At 36.5% G+C, this 20,190-nt stretch overlaps 1 protein-coding gene across 1 annotated transcript; it reads right to left on the reverse strand.

The window, feature by feature from the left end:
- Window positions 1-885: 885 nt before the first annotated feature.
- On the reverse strand, window positions 886-1,784 carry LOC122045836 (ribulose bisphosphate carboxylase small subunit, chloroplastic-like). The gene is made up of 3 exons (XM_042606208.1): window positions 1,566-1,784; window positions 1,361-1,492; window positions 886-1,287 (listed from the first exon to the last, which is right to left on the reverse strand). The coding sequence occupies exons 1-3, from the start codon at window positions 1,734-1,736 to the stop codon at window positions 1,048-1,050; spliced, it is 543 nt and encodes a 180-aa protein (XP_042462142.1). The 5' UTR covers window positions 1,737-1,784; the 3' UTR covers window positions 886-1,047.
- Window positions 1,785-20,190: the final 18,406 nt, after the last annotated feature.

Genomic DNA, 20,190 nt, shown 5'->3' on the forward strand with positions numbered 1-20,190 from the left:
GAGTATGAATAACTATTGAAAGTATGTTGATTTTGATTTTTAAATGATTTAGAAACATCTATCAATCAATTTCATTCAAAATTGGTTGAAAATTCAAAAGTTTAATATTTTTTAAATTAGAGGAATTCTTTAAATACATTCATTCATGATGTTGATTATTATATATCATCATCTTAGACTTTATAATAAATTTATTTATGATAATTTTTATCGAGTATTTATAATTTTAAAAATTATTATTCTTAATTTATATTATCAAATTTACTTTATAATAAGTTTATTTATGATAATTTTTATCGAGTATTTATAATTTTAAAAATTATTATTCTTAATTTATATTATCAAATTTGTGATCTAAGTGCATGGATACATTAAAAAATAGTCATTCGTGATTTACCTCCTCCGTGTTGATCTAGGGACGGACTGACGAAAATACTGGGATGAGCGAATCGTCTTTTTACCACATGGATACATTAAAAAGTACATTAATTTAAATTTTGGAATGATTAGAATTTTCTAATTCTAGTAACCCTTACGAAATGATAAATCATGAAATCTACTTGCGCAATTCAATAAAACGTCGATCAAACTTTAATCTGTTGTTTACTAAGGAAGAAATCAAGAAGGAAAAAAAAATTTTAAGGTGGATTTTTTTTTTAAGCGTGGTTGAGAATTATACCATATGCCCAATGGGAGAAAATAAAAAGTGATAAGAAGAAAGAAAATTAAAATATCAAAAAATATTATAGGAATGAATTTTCAAATCCATCTAATCTAATCATTAGATAAAAATAATAATTCATCCTTTTTTTAAATAAATAGGAAAAAAATTCCACTATATAATTTTTTTTTTCATAATTTCTATTTTCGAATAGAATTCCAAAGTTCACACAAAACATAAATTTAATATCATATTTTAGTTTAGGGATACAACAACAACAACAACACTCTCCAACAGTGCCGTCCAAATACAAATTGGAATTCACAGAATTACAAAGTGATATTCATATAATTAATACTTTTTTTATTCATTTATTCAATAATATATCACTTCAAATCGGCATCGGTGGGCTTGTAGGCGATGAAGCTGATGCACTGCACCTGGCGATTGTTGTCGAAGCCGATGATGCGGATGAAGGCGTCGGGGTACTCCTTCTTGCACTCATCCACCTCCTTCGCCACCTGCGTCGCGTCCGTGCACCCGAACATCGGCAGCTTCCACATCGTCCAGTACCGTCCGTCGTAGTATCCCGGAGAACGATGGTTCTCGCGCCACACAAATCCTCTCTGCAAATTACCCATTTTCGTTATTTGTAACCCTAAATCCCAAATTCTGAATATGATCTATGATGGCCCTTACCTTGCAGAACTCTAAGCAGGGAATCCAGTTGGAACGGAGGAGGTACTCGATCTGCTTCAGCAGGGCTTCGTCCTTCAGGGTAGGAAGATAGGAGAGGGTTTCGAACTTCTTCTTCCCCTCGATCGGCCACACCTGAGGCAAAGGGGGAAGAGAGTTAGTTCTTGGATCGGTAGGGCAGATCGGTGGTTTAGGGAGGGGAACGGACCTGCATGCACCGGACGCGGCAGCCGTTGCTGGGGAGGTGGGAGAGGTCGGCGTTCGCCCTCTTGGTCGGGAACGGGACGCCGGAGAGGGACTTGAGGCCGGAGAAGGGGGCGACCATGCCGGAGGAGGAGCGGGCGCAGGAGACCACCATGGTGGCGGAGGAAGAAGCCATCGGCGAGAGCTGCTGCGGTCTGATGCTTTTGCGTTTCTGCTCACAGTGGCGACGGCCCCTGGGTATAAAGAGACCACGGACGGCTGGATGAGGATAACGCAAACGATATGGACCGTCGGTTTTCTGGGGACGCCGGGAGCCACACAGAACGGCTGGAGCGGATTTGCAGCCTTATCTCTCGGTGGCGCTCTCCGCGCGCCACGTCGCGGGAGTGGCTAACGCTTATCGCCGTGAATGAGTGATGCTGTGTTTTTCAGTTTTTTATTTTTTATTTTTATTTTATCAAGCACCTGAAATAATAGATGTTCTGCTTTTGTTAGTTACTGGAACAGAGTATTTCATTGGCTACTTTTTAATAATAATAATAAAGAAATAAATAGGAAAAAATTTGAATTATTCTAGTTATTGGGTGCAAATTCCGCTGATAGTTGAGTGAGCGGATCAGGATCCTCTCCAGGCAACTTTGTATACAAGCGTCACCAGACCATTGCCGTACAATCAAGTGGCAGCGACTAAAGAAGTATGGCGATTGCAAGGTTCTGAATTAATATTGTAATTGGATGGGATCCATTGAAAAACCGTTGCGCCAGTTTCCTTATTTGTCGCCTCGTCTTCATTTTGTTCCTCGACGCTTTTTCCTCGGATTGGATTAGGGTTGATAGCGAACAGAGAGATGAAGAAGGGGGGTGTTTGATGAGGTTGCCGCGGTGGCGATGGGAGGTGCAGTGGCGGCGTCGACGGTGCTGTCCGAGAGGGCGAGGAAGGGAGGTCTACGGAGATCGCCGTCGTTGGTGGAGGAGATTGCAGAGGGTGGCGAGCTTCGAGACGGCTTCCAAGGTGGTGTTCTTTTTGGATCATGAATTTTTTAATTTAAAATAAAGACAAATGAGCTTTTGGTTGTTGATTCGATCCTTGAATCCTTCTGCTCTTGACGGAAACAGGGTGGTAACACTAGTATTAATTAGAGTGTGCCAAATGATAAAAGGGAATTTCATCACTGATCTTTATGCCATGAATTCTAAAAGTGGATGATTTGAAACAAGCTTTATAATGCTTCAATATAATGTTATCAAAATCAGGGGATACGAGTGCAGAAAAAAAAGAGAGTTTTTTAGTTCCAAAAATAGAGTAAACGATAAATTCTATATGTGCATTTGATAATATTAGATCCTTGTTTATATTATATCACGTTGACCATCTTTGTTAATTAATATGCCAAAGTTATTCAGTTCCAGAAGAGCATTGTAAAGAGAGCATATGCTAACAATGCATTGGCTTCTGCTATCTTTTATAAGTTGACCTTGTTGGGTTGTAAAGTTGTAAACATAGTCTCATATTGGAAACACATTGAAAAGCTCATGGGTTTATATGAGAAAAGATATCTCCATTGGCATGAGGTCTTTTGGAGAGAGCCCAAGAGCAAAACCATGAGGGCTTAGGCCCAAAGTGGATAATATCATGCAATTGTGGAGATATCTAAATTCTTTTCGATCCTACAATTGGTATCAGAGCCCGGACTGTCAGAAGGTTTAATCGCCGACTGTGCACAAGGGTTATGGTCTGATTGAGCCATGTGAGTACAATATTGACCTCGAATAAAGAAAGTGGAGGCTCTTATGTTCAAATCAAGAGGACCAGACACCAGGCAGGAAGTCCTAGTAGGTCGGGTGGACCAAGGGGCAGAAAGACCTGGTGGGTCGAGGATCGGACGTAGGGGGGATTGTTGGGTTGCAAGGTTGCAAACATAGTCTCATATTGGAAACAAATTCCCTTTTAGGGAGAGCCTAGGCCCAAAGTGGACAATATCATGCAATTATGGAGATATCTAAATTCTTTTCGATCCTACGTACCTAGCTTATTCTCTTAACCTTTTTGAAGCACTAATAAGTATATGACAACATCAAGCTGTTCAAGTCTTCTTTGACACTGCAGTATGCTCCCTCTTCATTAGTTGTAATAAAGGATTTTGGAGATGAGTTTTTGTTATATATAAATTGACACAATACTATGCCTTATTTTCAGTGACTTCTCCAAACTATGTGCAAGTAAAGGTTTCATTACTTCTCTGAAATCAGTGATAATGCCATATCCTGAGTTCTGTAAATTAGTGACGCTATCTATGTTTTGAAGGCTGGATGAGGTAAGATGTTAGTAGCCATCAATAGATCGCATGACATATTCACCTACAGCTAGAAATTGCTGATTCTTGTATATTGGAACATTTCATATAAAAATTTAACCCCCGTGTGAAATAAATTTCTGCTTGATTTATCCAATAATAGGAGAACGGCATATGTCCAAAGGGTTGTATGAGTTTTGGTAGGGGATCAGCTAGTCGATTGCTTTAGCTTCATGTCCCAGTTATAACATGACATTTAGCTCCCCACCTAGTGCCTACAACCATCACATAGCCTAGAACGCTTCCAAATCATCCACATTGTTTCAAGTTCTGAGTTTGTGGGAACCTATCTTGGCCTCACCTAAGCACTAAGTCTACTCCAACTCAAATCCTCAGTTGATCAAGGCTCAACACGAAGTAACTATCCTCTATAGGTGCAAGGATATCTCATCCTTCACTTTGGCACCGTCTAACTCAACCCACTCGACCTTAACTGAACAAACGAACAAATTCAACTTACCTACTGATTACCTCTTACACTTCCTGCGACTGATCCATTTCTCCTGATTGGCCGTGAAGCTTCATCAGTGGCCATCCGCTAAATAGGCCCTGCTCCAACCAAGTAATGCATTCAGTCCTATAGTTGGTTGCCTTTAACTAGGTAGGCCAAACATTTCACGATGATTTAACCAAGTTAATCCCTTAAGAGTAAACATATTTTATATTCATTTTGCCGCTGAAGATGCATTAGATCAGATATCATTTTGTTCCTGATGATGCTTGTCTCCCGACAAACTGTGCTAAAAAAGATAGATGGTTATGTCTGTTTTGGTCTTTGCCACCGAATGTCCCAATATCATATTTAGTGAAACTGAATTAACCTTTGATGGACCATGAATCAGAAATGAGTTTTTTGAGCTTTGCCAGTCATTTGTCATATCGGTTAATAAAGATGAGCTTTAATTCGTTAAGCTACATATCATTGGAAACGTGTAATATAAATTATCTATTTATTAAATCCAGAAAAGAAAACTCTTTTCATATCATTTGCATGCTTTCTTGTTCTTTTACAAGTTTATAGAAGTTTAGATGTGATGAACATTCTTCTTCAAAAACCATAAATAGTGGAGAAATGAAAGGTTTGCATTCCCGGAATTGCATAGTGGTGTAGCACTTTGAAGGATAGTGATCAAGCTGTTCTTATGAAACATTTTGTACCTAAGTAGTTCTTGGTGACTAATTGCCATATAGAATTATTTTTATCATCCTGCAGTTCTTGTTTGGCTCTGATCTTTTGTTATAAGCTAATGCCTTTGTTTATTACCCCTAGCATTTTTTGTCAGATCAAGGGGATCTCACCTAAGTTAGCTGGATCACCTGGATGTAATACTTGAACACTAACTGTTTGCATGCACATAGGGTAAGGAGATACAACTAGTAATTCTAAGGAGATTACCAAAAAACTGATTTTTCACAATTTTTTTGTGTGTGCAAATTAAAGTCCATTTTGGTAGCATGTGATGTGAATTATAGGATAAACTTGTTTGCTAACAAAAGCTTGGTAGGCACTTTTAACTTCGATTTTTCATCCACTCTGAAATTAAAGTTCCTCGATCACATGATCTGACAGATGTAGCCAAGATTCATTTAGTAAGTTTGACATTGCCTCTGAGTGTCTTGGATTCATTACTAGCGGTGCAGCAATGGAGAAAGTACAAGAGTATAGGTATCAATTGTTCCACAGGGCTCAAATATAGATCAGATGTGCAGGGAGCTGCGGAAAATAGCCCCAGTTCCCTCCATGGAGTGGAGACCACAGAGAAAAGACATATGCATATGGAGTGGAACTCCTTGTAAAGAACCGGAAACTACTGAACTCCAATTAAAGGTCTTCTTCTGTCTAACTCAGTAGAACCTTACAGAAATTGAGGTAAAATTTATGTATTCGTTAAAGAAATTTACCATGACTAGGTAGTCATACAAATTAATTTTCTTCTGATACGAAATTTCTTGTAGCAGATGCAAAAGCATTAACTTGCTCCTTGTAAGGACTGGTGCAAAACTAGGCGCTGTGATGAATAAAATAAATCCATCTGATTTAGGCTACAGCTACATTAGTAGGCCGAAAGGATAAGTGTAACTTTTATCAGTGCCTCCTAACTTTATCTTGTTGACATTTGAATTGTTTTCCACCTTTTCTCTTTGCTATTTAACCCTTTGTTGAATTAAATCCTTAAGCTCCATTATAATTTTCTAAATGGTCACTAGAATTTTTTTCTTATGTTATTTCTCTAGGGGAAAAAACGATGTCATAACTATCTTCAAGTTATTTAGGTGCTTTAAATCTGTAAGCCAAGACAAATTATATATCTCAAATCGCAGGTTTAGTTTTCTAATCGTTTTGTTCAATTAAGATATAGGTATGATTCATAATAGGACCATTGCTTGACATGAGGGGACCTCCTAGATGTGTATAGGCTGCGAAAGTATCATACATTAGGCTGAAAAGTGGCCCAGGTCAAGAGAAAAGTCATAGCCCAAGCTGCATTTAATGGTTCGTATATGTACGTTTTGAATCTCCCAGTTTTCTTTCACTATAGGCTGGCCTATTTGTCATTCTTTGTCGTTAATTTTCTATCATTTTCTTACTAGTAGTTAACTATTCAGTATGTACTGCATCGAAAACAAAAGCTATTTTTTAAGTACTTACTATTTGTTGACCAGTTTTCTGGCTGAACTTGAACCATACGCATGCTTAGTTAGACTAACTGGAGTTTGCATTATGATAATAAATATCTGGGTGCTTTTAATGTATTGATCGACATCTTATAATTTCCACCCCCTAATTTTCTATTTTAACTGTTTTGTAGGGGAGACAAGCATCTGTCTATAAAAATTTTCTGACTTCTTCAAGTGAGGAATATCTTTCTTACACTTTTATTTTCTTTATCTTGCTTTACATATATCCTGTCTTAGTGCAGCTACATCTTCCCAGAATGCAATTATTATTATTTTTCTCTAAAGAACGCATATTTATGGCTCATAAAAAGCAGATCGTAATCAGTTAATCTGAAAGGTAATATTTAATTTACATCTTTAATTATGTGTTTATCATCTTCCTCTTCCTGCTATCATATGAAAAAAAATGATGAACCGGACCTCTCCGGTCCTAAGGAAATTTCCCACCAGCCGTGAGGAAAAATCCATATATGAGGATGGAGGCGTAGTAGTTATTTTGAAGAAAGTAAATGTAACATTAATTAAGAAGTTACACGCCATGATCTCGTGACGTTTTAACTTAGGTGTATGTCAAGTCATATCCATACCACTGAGTCATTAGACATATTATAGCTGTAGTATATACACACACATTTGCTTGCCAAAGTGAGTTCATATTCACTGAACAATGTATAGGATCTTGGTGTAACCCTAATACCTACAAAATGTGAAAACGATTGTGCGCCAAAGAAGACAAAAGTGATGAGTAACTAGCAATCTACAGCCTCTTCTGGGGCCCTTTTCGTTAAGGAAAAAAAGATGTTAATAACGACTCGCATTCAATTTTGTACTTTTACTAGTTTCATGCAAACAAATATCCAAAGTTGAACCTTGCTCTTCTCCTTCACAGTATTCTGTCTGCAATATAGAAACCATACTTATTCCTCTTGGCTTTTGCTTTAATAATATAATTATTTCATGATTTTTTTTTAATGATTCTGAAGAAGCACAAATTTACTTCAAGCTGTCATTTTTTTTTCCTTGAAATGAATGCCCCACACATGACGACTGGTTTTTCTCAGAAAATAAGCCCAGGTTATAAGTCAAAAGCGGACTCAGGACCTTTCCAGATTTATCAATGGAGTTAACCTGGAGTCTGGCAATCACATGCATTCCAATCATAGAACACAGAAAGGAGGCATAATGAGAAGACGAAGGCCCATGCATGCTCTCAGTAAGCACATATCCTTAACTTTTTCTTTTCACTCTATCTTTAGTCTTCTCTGTGAACTGTGTGCCAATATTGTTTGTTCGTTGTATATTTGTCTTTCTTTGGAGAGGGGTAAGAGGGTAACGCAAATTTTTCCCGAAACTAAAGTTTGGAGATGAAGGTGCATGGACACACACAGTGGCTCAGGCTACAAGTTCATAGCTAGGTGGCTGCTTTGCCCATAACACCTAATTGGTAAGCTTTTGTGCAGCATAAAGTCACTGATTAAAGTGGTAGGTAGCACCCAGAACTCTAAGAACATTAGCCTTGACAACTCATGCCCGAAAATCTAAAAACAAATAGTCGGCAAGGCAAGCGCACAGGTTAAAACATGTTGCCGTCTTTGCCGCCTTCATTCTCTAGGCCTTTTCCTCCTATTGTCCCAACAAGCGGCCTTCACCTGAGCAACTGCCTCACCTTGTAGCCTTCCCAAATTGATGAGAGAAAGAGAGAGAGAGAAACAGAGTGAGAGAATTAATACTATCATAAAAACGTGAGCCACTAAAAAGTTGTTATCTCTTGATTTGACCTTCGTCAATAGTTAAAACCACAGGGGCAATATTCTTTGCTTTAGCAAGAAATAAAATTCATTTCATGAGGCATTGAATACAGAAAACAAAACGTAGTACAACAAAGATAAGACAAAAGAACTTACCTTAAGAGGGGGTGCAGCATACGTTTAAGACATAAGCTAAGCACATATATATGACCCACAAAACTTACCGCTAAGGGAATCATTCTTCCTTACATTTGCTTTTTTCATAGCACAAGTAGGAATATGTACTACATGGTCCACCTAACTTAATCGCGACAGATAAGATAGAAAATTGTTAACCATGAAAGTTGTTGTCCCGGAAGCGATCGACAGACGGATCCATGTGTTGGACATGACCATAACTGCATCCCCAGCTCTTTGCCTCCGTTTGATTACGAGGTGCACCATCTCTTCCTTCCACGGGAAAGCTGTGTGAAAGAGGAGTCCCGAAGCAAGTGAAGTTGGAGCCGTAGTTGGGGTTGTGCGGTGGACATTGGACATGACCAACGTAGTAGTTGGCCTCAGGTGGATGAGAAGGTGGGTGTTGATAGTATTGCTGCATTGGCGAAGGGTTCGGCGGTGGCATCGTCGTCGACAATCTCGGTGGATAGACTGGTGATCGGTAAGGAATACATGGATCCCCATGTGGGAAGCCCCCCGGAGGAATTTGCAAGCCACCGATATTAAGATCTCTCAACCTGTTATATTTATTTACTCAATGAAAGCAAGGAGATTAAAGTAGCTAGGATTTATGTCAAAGTAGAATGTATACCCCACGGCAGCGTTGGAAAGACCTTCGTTGTTGAAAACTAGCTGACGAGCACGGTTGAGAGTCTCTGTCTCCCTCTCTAACAAAATTATCAAATTGAGTGTAACAGGGTTGATGTGAAGAAGAAATTGAAAGGAGAAAATAATATTAGAAGAATTAATGCTGTCACATCGACCAGCTTCTCCAACTTTTATGGTGCAACAACATCTATCTAAACATGGTGGTCATCTTGCCTTGGCGATGTCGATTCATATGACCTCCGAGTGCTTGTGACTTGCAGAACTTGAGGGAACAAAACCGGCACTCATACACCTTTGCAGAATCATCCTTTCCCCCACTCTTCTTTTTCTTCAACCCTGCAACTTAGGATCAAATCTCTTTCAATCAGTCTGCATGGCTTCAAAGGAACTAATATAGACTCTCTTCTTTTTTTTTCTCTCAACTTTTTTAGGAAAGCGTTTATTAATTTCGCTAGCTTTTTACTGTCACGAGAATCTATTGATTCTTTCAATTCAATCTATACATATACACAGCTAGTTATATACTCACGAGCTGTATCATGAGCTGAGGCAGCAGTGGTCATGGAGCTTTCTTCTATTGGTTGTTTGCCATGATCGTCAGGCAAGTTGTTGAGATCTAGCGAGTTCCCCTCTGGCCTCCTGCAATTAAGCAAGTAGCATGAAGATATACATAGGAGAAGGGTTTTCATGTGAGAAATGAAATCTCGAGGAAAGCATCTTACATGGTATTGCACTCAAGAAGAAACGAGTCGAAGGCAAACCAAAGTGAAAGAATGGGGAATTAATAGGGGAGGAGAAGGGCGTGGCGTTTTGTTGAGAGGAAAAAAAAAACTGCAGTTTGCTAGTGCTACTGCACTCTAAAGAAGGCTTTGGCTTTGTTTTTAAAGTGAGGGTAGTGGAAAGAGAAGGGAGAGAGAGAGACATTGAAAGTTCTCTATCAGTTTTCTCCCTGCCCAGCCGTCTCTTTCTCGCTCTCCAGTCCCTCTCTTTGCTCCTCCTCTCCTTTTTCATTTAATGTGTTCATATACATAATATTCTAAGCAGGAAGAGGCAAAGGGGTCTTGGTATCTGTGACTGGTAGAAGACGAGTTTCTTTGGCTTTAGGGAATCAGTTGCTAGCAGTGGCTTTTTTTATTTGTTTAGGGTGGGAGCAGTATTGAGAGGGACTTGGCCTTCGTTCCTCTCTCCCTACAAACCCTACTCTACTCCCTTCTCAGTCTCAGTACTCACACTGCGCCTTGATATCTATTTATAACTGAGCCCACCCTCCTGCAGCATGAATAATTACAGCCGATATAGATGTGCATGCAATTGATTATTAAACATGTAATCTAACACACTTGTTTGTTAAAGTTTCTCCACTTGCTCGATCATACATATATATGTGCACGCTGTACTCTTACCTTTGAACAGTACTGAATGATGAGGGTTGTTAATATTTATTAAATTGGCGTGTTCAAGGCAATAAGGACAAGAGCACCTCTTACCAAGCGATCAGATGCTTGGGTATTTAGTTAAGAAGGGCATGCTATAGGAGTCTAGCCCTATATATAGGTTCCCCAGAGTGTACCTGATGTAGCAAGCTTCATGGTGCTGTTGTTGTCAACTACATATCTGTGACCTATTTGGTAAGTACGTACTGTCTCAATTTATTTGAACACTTTCCTCCTGAGTCCATATTTGAGGTGCCAATTTGTAGGGAGCCTAGCTAGGTGCTTTGCTTCAGGTTGGCTTCTTGTAGAAATCTGCTCAAGCAAAACTGATGGCCTAAATTAAACCAACCAACATGCACATGGTGATTCAGGGATCTACAAGTTATATCACCAAGAAAATTGTTTGGGGAATACACAATCTAGAGGGTTAATTTTCCTTTTCAATTGCTACTATTTGACTTCAAGAAAAATTATGAAGTAGGAATATATAATTAAGTTCAATTATCTTAGTTCAACTTTCTCTAGCTAGCTCTTAACTCTTATTGAACTACTTCCATACATAATGATAAACTTATTAGGGATGTTTTTTGTGAATTAGGTATGACAAATACTTCATTTGACTTACTACTTCATATTTTTTTGTCATTTATTTTAGCGAGGGAAGTTGTTTGTTGTACACTTATGTGTGCATTAATCAGGGTTCCCGTCCTTGTGATTCGGCAGAGTCCACACTCCATATTTCTACTGAAATAATTATATTCAAAACATTCTCCTCAAACCTTAGTCTTCCTTTATGGAGGTGACCAATTTGAAACCTTTTGGTCAGTGATTTCTGAGTGAAAATGGGAAATGATTATTCATGGCAACTGGCATGATAAGTTAATCCAATTTCAGGCACTACCTGGTGAAACTACTAATCTTCCCAGCGTGCATCACTACAAAATGTGTGGAATGCTTTTTCAGGGAAATATAACGAGAAGTTTTGATAAAAAAAAAATCAATATTGTGTAATCTCAACCCTAACTTCCAGCCATCTAAACTTTGCAAATAACATATCATGTCATGTCTGGGAGAGATATCCGTTTGATGAACCATTCTTGCAAAGTCTAGGATGCAAACCATGGTAAGTAACTAAGATATTATTGCTGCTAATTAACTAAGATATTAGTACTGTTAGTTAAGAATATTTTTCTGATTATAATTTTATTACAGCAGTGAAGACACTAATCTTGAGATAAATTACTTTGTGCTCCTTTACATTTCAGCTAGTTAATTCGCTAATGCCATTTGGTAATTAATATCCAGGTATGGTCTAGTCAGCCACTTAAACAAAGGAAGACAAATTGCATGTGAGTGGAGGTAATTCCATTATTTGTTAACATGTACGGAGGTTCATATTGCCAAGAAAATCATCTTTAGCACAATTAATTCGAATAAAAAAAAGGCAATAAAGTATGTTTGGATGTTGTAGTGAGAGTAAAGATAGTTCCTTAAATTTTAATGACAGAGTCAAATAGTTCTTCATATAAGTACGTAGATTGACTTAAGAACTTCTTTCAAAACGCCAAACATCTCTTGAGATATTCGTTAACATTTTATAAGAAGTTTTCCTTTAGAAAACAACATTAAATAGTAAGTAATAATTATTTTCAGAATGATTTACTATACAAATTTATGAATATGATATCATAGTTTTAGAACAATTAAAGAACAGTTATCATATTTGTAGCTTCTTGTGGTTCCTAAAGTTTCAAATTGAATCAGACTGCCATGAATGCTTCTGACCATCCTCACAATTTTTCATACCATGAGAATTAAAATTTCACAAAGCAAAGATTACCTGATTAAGGGCATATTTTAGTTAAATACCTATTACCATCAACGTATACATTGTTTTCATTATCAACCAAAAACTCTGTTGCTTGTATATATTTCTCATTTCTCTTGTTAGCTCTGGTATATAATAGTTTGTTAGAGTTTAGTCAGAAACATCAAAGGTCACAAATGTCTATGCAATCTAGATCGAATTAAGTTCATAAATGACTACAAAATGATGCTAATTTTATATGGAGTCACATATATATTCTTCTCTCTCTCTCTGTTTGACAGCATATACTGACTTGTTCATTGTCGTATTATATGTGTGCGCTACATACATTTACACACCCAGCTTGTCCACGATGAGGTCATATAGTGGTTAGAACAGTAGATTAACAATCTGGTTTGTTGTGTTGTGCAGATATATTGGCTTCATCACGTTCCTCAACCAACTAGTTGGAATCTGAACGGCAACTTAATAAATTTATCAGAATTGCTGATTCGTTTCTAATTCAATTGGCTGGGGAAAGGTGCAGTACATTTGCTTCCTTGGCTGTTTCCTTTCGTTGCAACTTTCATACATATATGTGCGGACCACTCCCTCACCAAAATCTCTCTTTTCCCGTGGAGTAAGACAAGGAAACAAGTAGCAGGATTGATGAGGGAGTGAGAAAGATGTGATAGATTACTTAGAATAGCCACTGTTCCTCCTCCATGATCACTGACAGTTTGAGAGTGGCCGGTTGCGCCTGTAGCTTTCTTCCTCTGACCCCATCTCACATGATTTCAAATCTTTCCCTTCCCCGCCACCCATCTCCTCTTTTTGTCTCTCATTGCCGGCCGGGTGTTAATTCGTCAAGCACATTGCAGACCATTTGCAGTCCCTCCCTCTCTCTCTCTCTCTGTCTCATTCTGCATCTCCATCGGCTTTTATCTTGTCCAGCAGCTGCTGTACGTGTACGTCGTCCTATCACTTCTTCCCCTCTTCTGAGACCGATCAACTCCTCTGTCATCCATTGCTTCCCCGCCCCCAAACCGGATTAGTTGTAACAGTATCCTATTAGGAACGTCCATTCCTCTCTCACATTCTATCTCCAACAATAAACATTATGTCCGTGACATAGTTAAAAATTCAATGCCAATCCCTCTGCATATTCATCAGCTACATACATGTCACACAGTGACTGAATTCTGAGCAGCCCATGCCGTTGGTGATGTTCTTAATTTGCTAGGTCAAATGTAGAAAAAAAAGTTTCATATGATCTATATAGTACCCTATTAGGATCTCCCGATTGACCAATGTACAATAGAATGGAACTGAGAGAGAAAGTGTGTCACAAATAGCCATTGCAGGAAAAGCTGCATGACGTTGTTTTTTTCCGAGAATAGGAGATCTCACTCAGATATCAACCTGATCCCTTCATTAACATCATTTGAGGAGAAATCGCTTGCTACATGGACGACCACTTCCATGAAGCAGTGTACGTGTAGCCTCTACTACCCTAGCTATATTTCACTCTCTTGTCTTCCCTGATTGCACTCATTGATAGTTATTTAAGGGTAACTAATGGTGTTTGTAATTGATGCTAATGGTTTGGATGTCCAGGTCAGGTTGAGGAGGAAATAACCGGGCACTGTTGTCAAGTCACTATCCAATTGATGTTATCATCTGTGAAGGGTCCTAAAAAGGCTGTAGAGGAGACAGCACAGTGGCGCAATGCCTGTGAGAAATCTAACAAGTTAGATTTTGGTGGGCCTCTTCTGATTCGCACAGTTCAATTTGAAGTATATGGAGGCAGATGCATATTAGACTGATAACTTCAACTCTGACACGTGTAGACAAACACCAGGTTAATTAATTTTCACTCTACCACTATATACCTCATCACTTGCTCTGCCTCCTCATTTTTTAAAAATTTATTTTAGACATATATAAAATATAGAGAAGTTTTCTATAGATTTCAATAGCTATGAGGCATAACGTAACTAACCCAAATATCATCAACAATTCTTCTATGCTTAATTAGCCACTGTGCAATTCCTGACATCCTGTAGGAAAAATAATAAGTGGATGATGTAGTAATATTTGGCAAAACACTTGATAACTAAACTATATTAAAGAAAAACTTTCTTTATATCAGTGATTCATCAAGAGAGAACAGGGATAACTATGAAGAACCTAGCTTTAAGAGAGTTAAAAGGAATCTATATTGGAATGTACTATGAGAAGACTTTTATAGACTTAAATAAGCTAGAGAGTTGATAAATAGGAACAATAGAAGTGATAGAAAAGGTTTGATATTGAATAATTACAAAGTGGAAGTTCCTTGTCATCCACAACATTTATCTTTGCTATAATTAAACATCTTTAAGATGAAAGTCATTTTGACATACTTTTCAAACTCAACTAAATAATAATGAACATAAACTTCTCCAAGAATACTTCATTTAGACCATTCACTTTGCGCTTGATGAGAATAAATTTTAAGAAAGTCCACACATTTGACATATCTGTTGGAAAAATGTAAATGAAAATATGACATGTGGGTTTTAGTCCCATATAAGATGAGTGACAATATGACTGATCGATAGTGCAGGAAGAAGTGCAAATCTAAGAGCCCGGATTGCACTAACAAGATTCTCTTGTGAACACCACTGCACGTAAAGGACCCGGTCGAGGTACAATGTGTCCAAATAAATCACACAGAGAGAAAGGAAAAAAGGAAAAGAGACATGTTCCCTCATTTTCGTCCTCTTTTCGTTCTGCTGTGCAATCCTTCGCTCGGCAAACACTCGTGATGGTGTTCACGTATATGCTTAGTTTGCCACGTCAACTTGTGCTAGGTTGTATCGTGGTCTCGCCGTTTTATCATGGGAAATAGATGTCCATGCGTGACCTCTTACCCCCGTCGGAGGGGATGAATCTGTTTTAAGGAGACTGTCTCGCTGCAGGACTCAGCGTCTTTATTCATCGGGTGACGCTCCTCACACAACTCGGACACAAGCTCTATATTTGTTCGGCGTCCGTCTCGAGCTGTCAGCATCAGCGTCCTCGACTTAGCACTTGGAGAACTCACCGACACAATAACTTGGCGATCAGCCTACGTACTCAGCCAGGCTGACAGCTTAAGGTTATCAACTCAAACCATCTTGACAGATAAGTACGTATTGCCCGTCCGACTGATTGTGAATACAAATCCAATAATATCTACAATTAGCCATTAATTAATATAGTTTAAAGTCTCTTATGAAAATGAAAGATAAAGATAAAATGACTTTTTACTGAACCTAGTAGGTAACTTTATGAAATTACCAAAGTACGTAGGTAAGTTGGAAAATGACGAAATCACGTATGCTGTACTTATTTTACCACTATTATTGTTCCCAGTCGAATCAATGTTTTTATCAGTCGAATCATTTATTTTATCAACGATTTCGAGACCTAGAAATCTCGAAATTATATGAAACTAGTTTTTATGTATTCATCTAGTTCTCCTGATTATATTCAGACCCTCAAACATCAATTTTACTGGATATATTGAGAGTAATGATTTTTTGAACATGAAAATATGCTCAAAAAGCTAATTCATGTTCAAAAATTCATTGCTCTCAATATATTGGGTCAAATTGATATTTGAGAGCATAAATATAATCATGAGAACTAGATAAACACATAAAAACTGATTTCATGTTAATCAGAGATCGTTTACCTATCAAACAATTTTTCCCAAAATAGATTTTTCAAAAATTGACTTCGAAATCCATCATGAACAATAATATTTTAAAAAAAATGATTCGTGTTCAAACGAACACTGCACTTAATATATTGTGTTGAATTGATGTTTAAGAGTATTTATATAATCAGGATAACTAAATGAACATATAGAGACTTAGTTTCATATTATTCCGAAGTCTCTAGGTCCATCAGCTAGTTTTGGACAATTTTGGCCGAAAACGGCTAATGAACCTAGCGAACTCATAATGACATGAAATCAATTCATATGTGTTCGTATAGTTCTCCTGATTGTAAAAATGCCCTCAAACATAAATTTGACTTAATGTATTGATAGCAATTATTTTTTTGAACCTGAAAATATATTCAAAAAACTAATTCATGTTCAAAAAATCATTGCTCTCAATATATCGGATCAAATTGATATTTGAGAGTATGGATATAATCACAAATATATTTAAAAAACTAATTCGTGCTTAAAAAATCACTGCTCTCAATATATTAGGTTAAGTTAATGTTTGAGGGCATGGATATAATCATAAGAACTAGAAAAACTTATAAGATATAGTTTCACTTCATTCTAAGCTCTCTATGTCCATCAGTTGATTTTAGGTTCATTCGGTCAAAATCGGTTAATGGACCTAGAGAACTCGAAAAACTAATTCATGTTAAAAAAACCACTGCTTTCAATATATTGAGTCAAATTGATATTTGAGAGCATGGATATAATTAAGAGAACTAGACGAACACAATGAACCTGGGCTCGCAATGATTTTTTTAACATGAATTAGTTTTTCGAGTTCTCTAAGTCCATCAAATGATTTTAACTGAATGAATTTAAAATCAATTGATAGACATAGAAAGCTCGTAATGAAATGAAATCATGTCCTATGAGTTTTTTTAGTTCTTATGATTATATCCATGCCCTCAAATATCAATTTGACCTAATATATTGAGAGTAGTGATTTTTTAAACACGAATTAGTTTTTCAAACATATTCGTGATCAAAAAATCATTACTCTAAATATATCGGTCAAATTGATATTTGAGGGTTTTTTTTTTCAATTAGGAGAACTAGACGAACGCATAGAAATTAATTTCATATCATTCCGAGCTCTATAGGTCCATCACCCCGTCCAACAGCCGGTTTTATCTGAAATCGACTGATAGATAGATTTTTCCAAAAATCGATTCGGCTAGAAAATATTCAGTTGAATTGATTTCCAAACTATTTAAAAAATGCATTGGAAATCGATTCGACTGATTTTTTTTCCAGTCGAAACAATTTTTGGAAAATCCATCCATCAACCGTTTCGGCCAAAACTGGCTGATGGGCTGATGGACAGGCTGTATTCATCTAGTTCTCCTGATTATAATCATACTCTTAAATATCAATTTCACCCGATCTATTGAGAGCAATATTTTTTTTAACACGAATTAATTTTTTGAACATATTTTTAGGTTTAAAAAATTATTGCTATCAATATATCGGGTCAAATTGATGTTTGAGGGCATTTTTACAATCAGGAGAACTAGACGAATACATAAGAATTTATTTCATGTTATTCCAAGGTTTTTATGTCCATTAGCCCGTTTCAGCCAAAATTGTCCGAAACTGGCTGATGGACCTAGAGACCTTAGAATAATACGAAACTATGTCTCTATGTGTTCGTCTAGTTCTCCTGATTATATAAATACCTTCAAATATTAATTTTACACAATATATTGAGCGCAGTATTCGTTTGAATATGAATTATTATTTTTTAAATATTACTATTCACGATGGATTTCAAAATAGATTTTTGGAAAAGCTATTTGGGGAAAAATAGTATGATAGACAAATGATCTCTAATTGACATGAAATCAGTTTCTATGTATTCATTTTCATAATTATATCCATGACCTTAAACATCAATTTGACCTAATATATTCAGAACAATGATTTTTTGAACATGAATTAATTTTTTGAATTAATTTTTATGTTTCAAAAATCATTGCTCTCAATGATTTCATATAATTCCGAGATCTATAGGTCTCGAAATCGACTGATTAACCGATTTTGATTGAAATTAGCTTATGAAAAAAATGATTCAATTGATAAAAAAACATCGATTCAACTGGGAATAGTAAGAGGGGTAAAATCGGTACAGTATCCGTGATTTCATCATTTTTCAACTTACCTATGTGCTTTGATAATTTCACAAAGTTACCTACTAGGTTAAGTAAAAGCCGAAGACAAAATCTTCAATGCATTTAATTTGTTCACCAAGAGCACTCCAATGTAACTTATGATATTCAAATTCACTCTCTTTATTAAAGTTTGACAATCAAAAGAAAAGTCTCAATTATCTTATTTTATTAAGTTCAAAACCTAGAAGCAGTAATAATCACTTTCTAGAGTGATTCATCGATTAGTGATGGTAAGATCCACGACCATTTGCATAAGTTATGTAATAAATTAAAGTTAAATACATTTAAACAGCGATTTTTTTATTATTTATGTGAGTGTAAACTGAGGCTTATTTTAGCACATTTTTAGTACATTATATCTGGTCAAACTCACTCATGTGATGATTACAATGGCATCTAATCATGCTAATCCAATTCATTTTGATGATTCAAAACCAAAGCATGCAATATTCTAAAACTTATGAAGCCATTTTGACATAGCATCTAGCAATCAATCTAAAACTATACAATTAAACTAGCGCACACAAACACATTGCCCTAATGCTCTTCGACAAATATTAATTTTACCAAAAAAATATAGAAAAAACAATAAATCTAACTAGTTACTTAAATAATCAAAGTACTTTCCTTGCCATAATCAGTCCAATTCATGCCATTAACATTCTTTTCATGAAGGTTCTTGCAACTTAATTTCCTCATAACTTTATCGTATTTGTTCTCAAAATCTTAAATTATTGCCATAATGATTTAATCTACTTCTCAAATTAAAGGTACTGTGAGCGGACACTTTCATGAAATTTGAAAGGTTATGTAGGGCACTTATTTTTTCATGAGTAGTAAGTATTAAACTTATGCAACGATGGTTAAAACTATGACTTTAATTGCAAACATTCATGTATAGAAGTTGCAATGGATGAACTCCTTTACAAGTGTGTTCATGATTAAATTTGCAGAATGATTAAATTTTTACTAGGGTTGTCAGATCTATGGCTCAAAACGAGCTCTCTCGAGCTACCGAAGTTGTAAATTGTTCCTTTCTCATCAGTCTGAGGTTAAGTAAGATAAGCCTGGTGATCTCAAGAAAATAATATGATCATATACTTAAAATTCCATGTTTTAATTCTTATTTTCGCACATATTCAAAAATAAAAACTATTAAGTTAAACACGAGTAAAGAAGCTTGTCATTTTCATATCATAGCCGTTATTTTGTAATTTTCTTTTCTTCAATAGTATCATGCAAATTGGAAATTTCCATTTGCCTCCCCCAGTCAAGGAGTTAATACATACAGTGGAAGATTGATGTAGAACAAGCCAAACCAATTATCATCACGAAGATTGAATAAGGCATATTAGTGGGTGCAGACAATGCTCTTGAGATATAGATACCAATTTCGTTTATTTTGTTGATCATCAAATGTGCTCTCTATTTCAAGCTGGATTATATATTCCTCCTGTTCATATTCAGCACTTTCTACTTCACTCAATGCAAGTGATAGTACCTGATTTAAATTTTAGAAAACTTCTCAAGCTTCAAGAGTTTGCTTGTTTGTATCTCTTGCCATCACTACTACTTTCAAAATAGATTATCACTTCTTTTAAGAGAAGAATTTATAAACAGGTATATAAACCTTGCATAGAATTCAATGATTATCACTTCTTAGCTGTATCGATTTCTTATGTGCTCTGCCAGAAGAATGAAGAACAGTGTTTGAATTGGATTTAGTACTTGTTTGCCATTATACTCAGATGGATCTCACCTCGAAGAGGAATCCTCTTGTCGGGCTGTTTGATTTGCAGGCAAGCCTTCAGACTCAACTGTGCCATGTCCTATGCTTGATGACAGCAGC

Source organism: Zingiber officinale, chromosome 2B (assembly GCF_018446385.1).
Source record: "Zingiber officinale cultivar Zhangliang chromosome 2B, Zo_v1.1, whole genome shotgun sequence".
Lineage (NCBI taxonomy): Eukaryota > Viridiplantae > Streptophyta > Magnoliopsida > Zingiberales > Zingiberaceae > Zingiber > Zingiber officinale.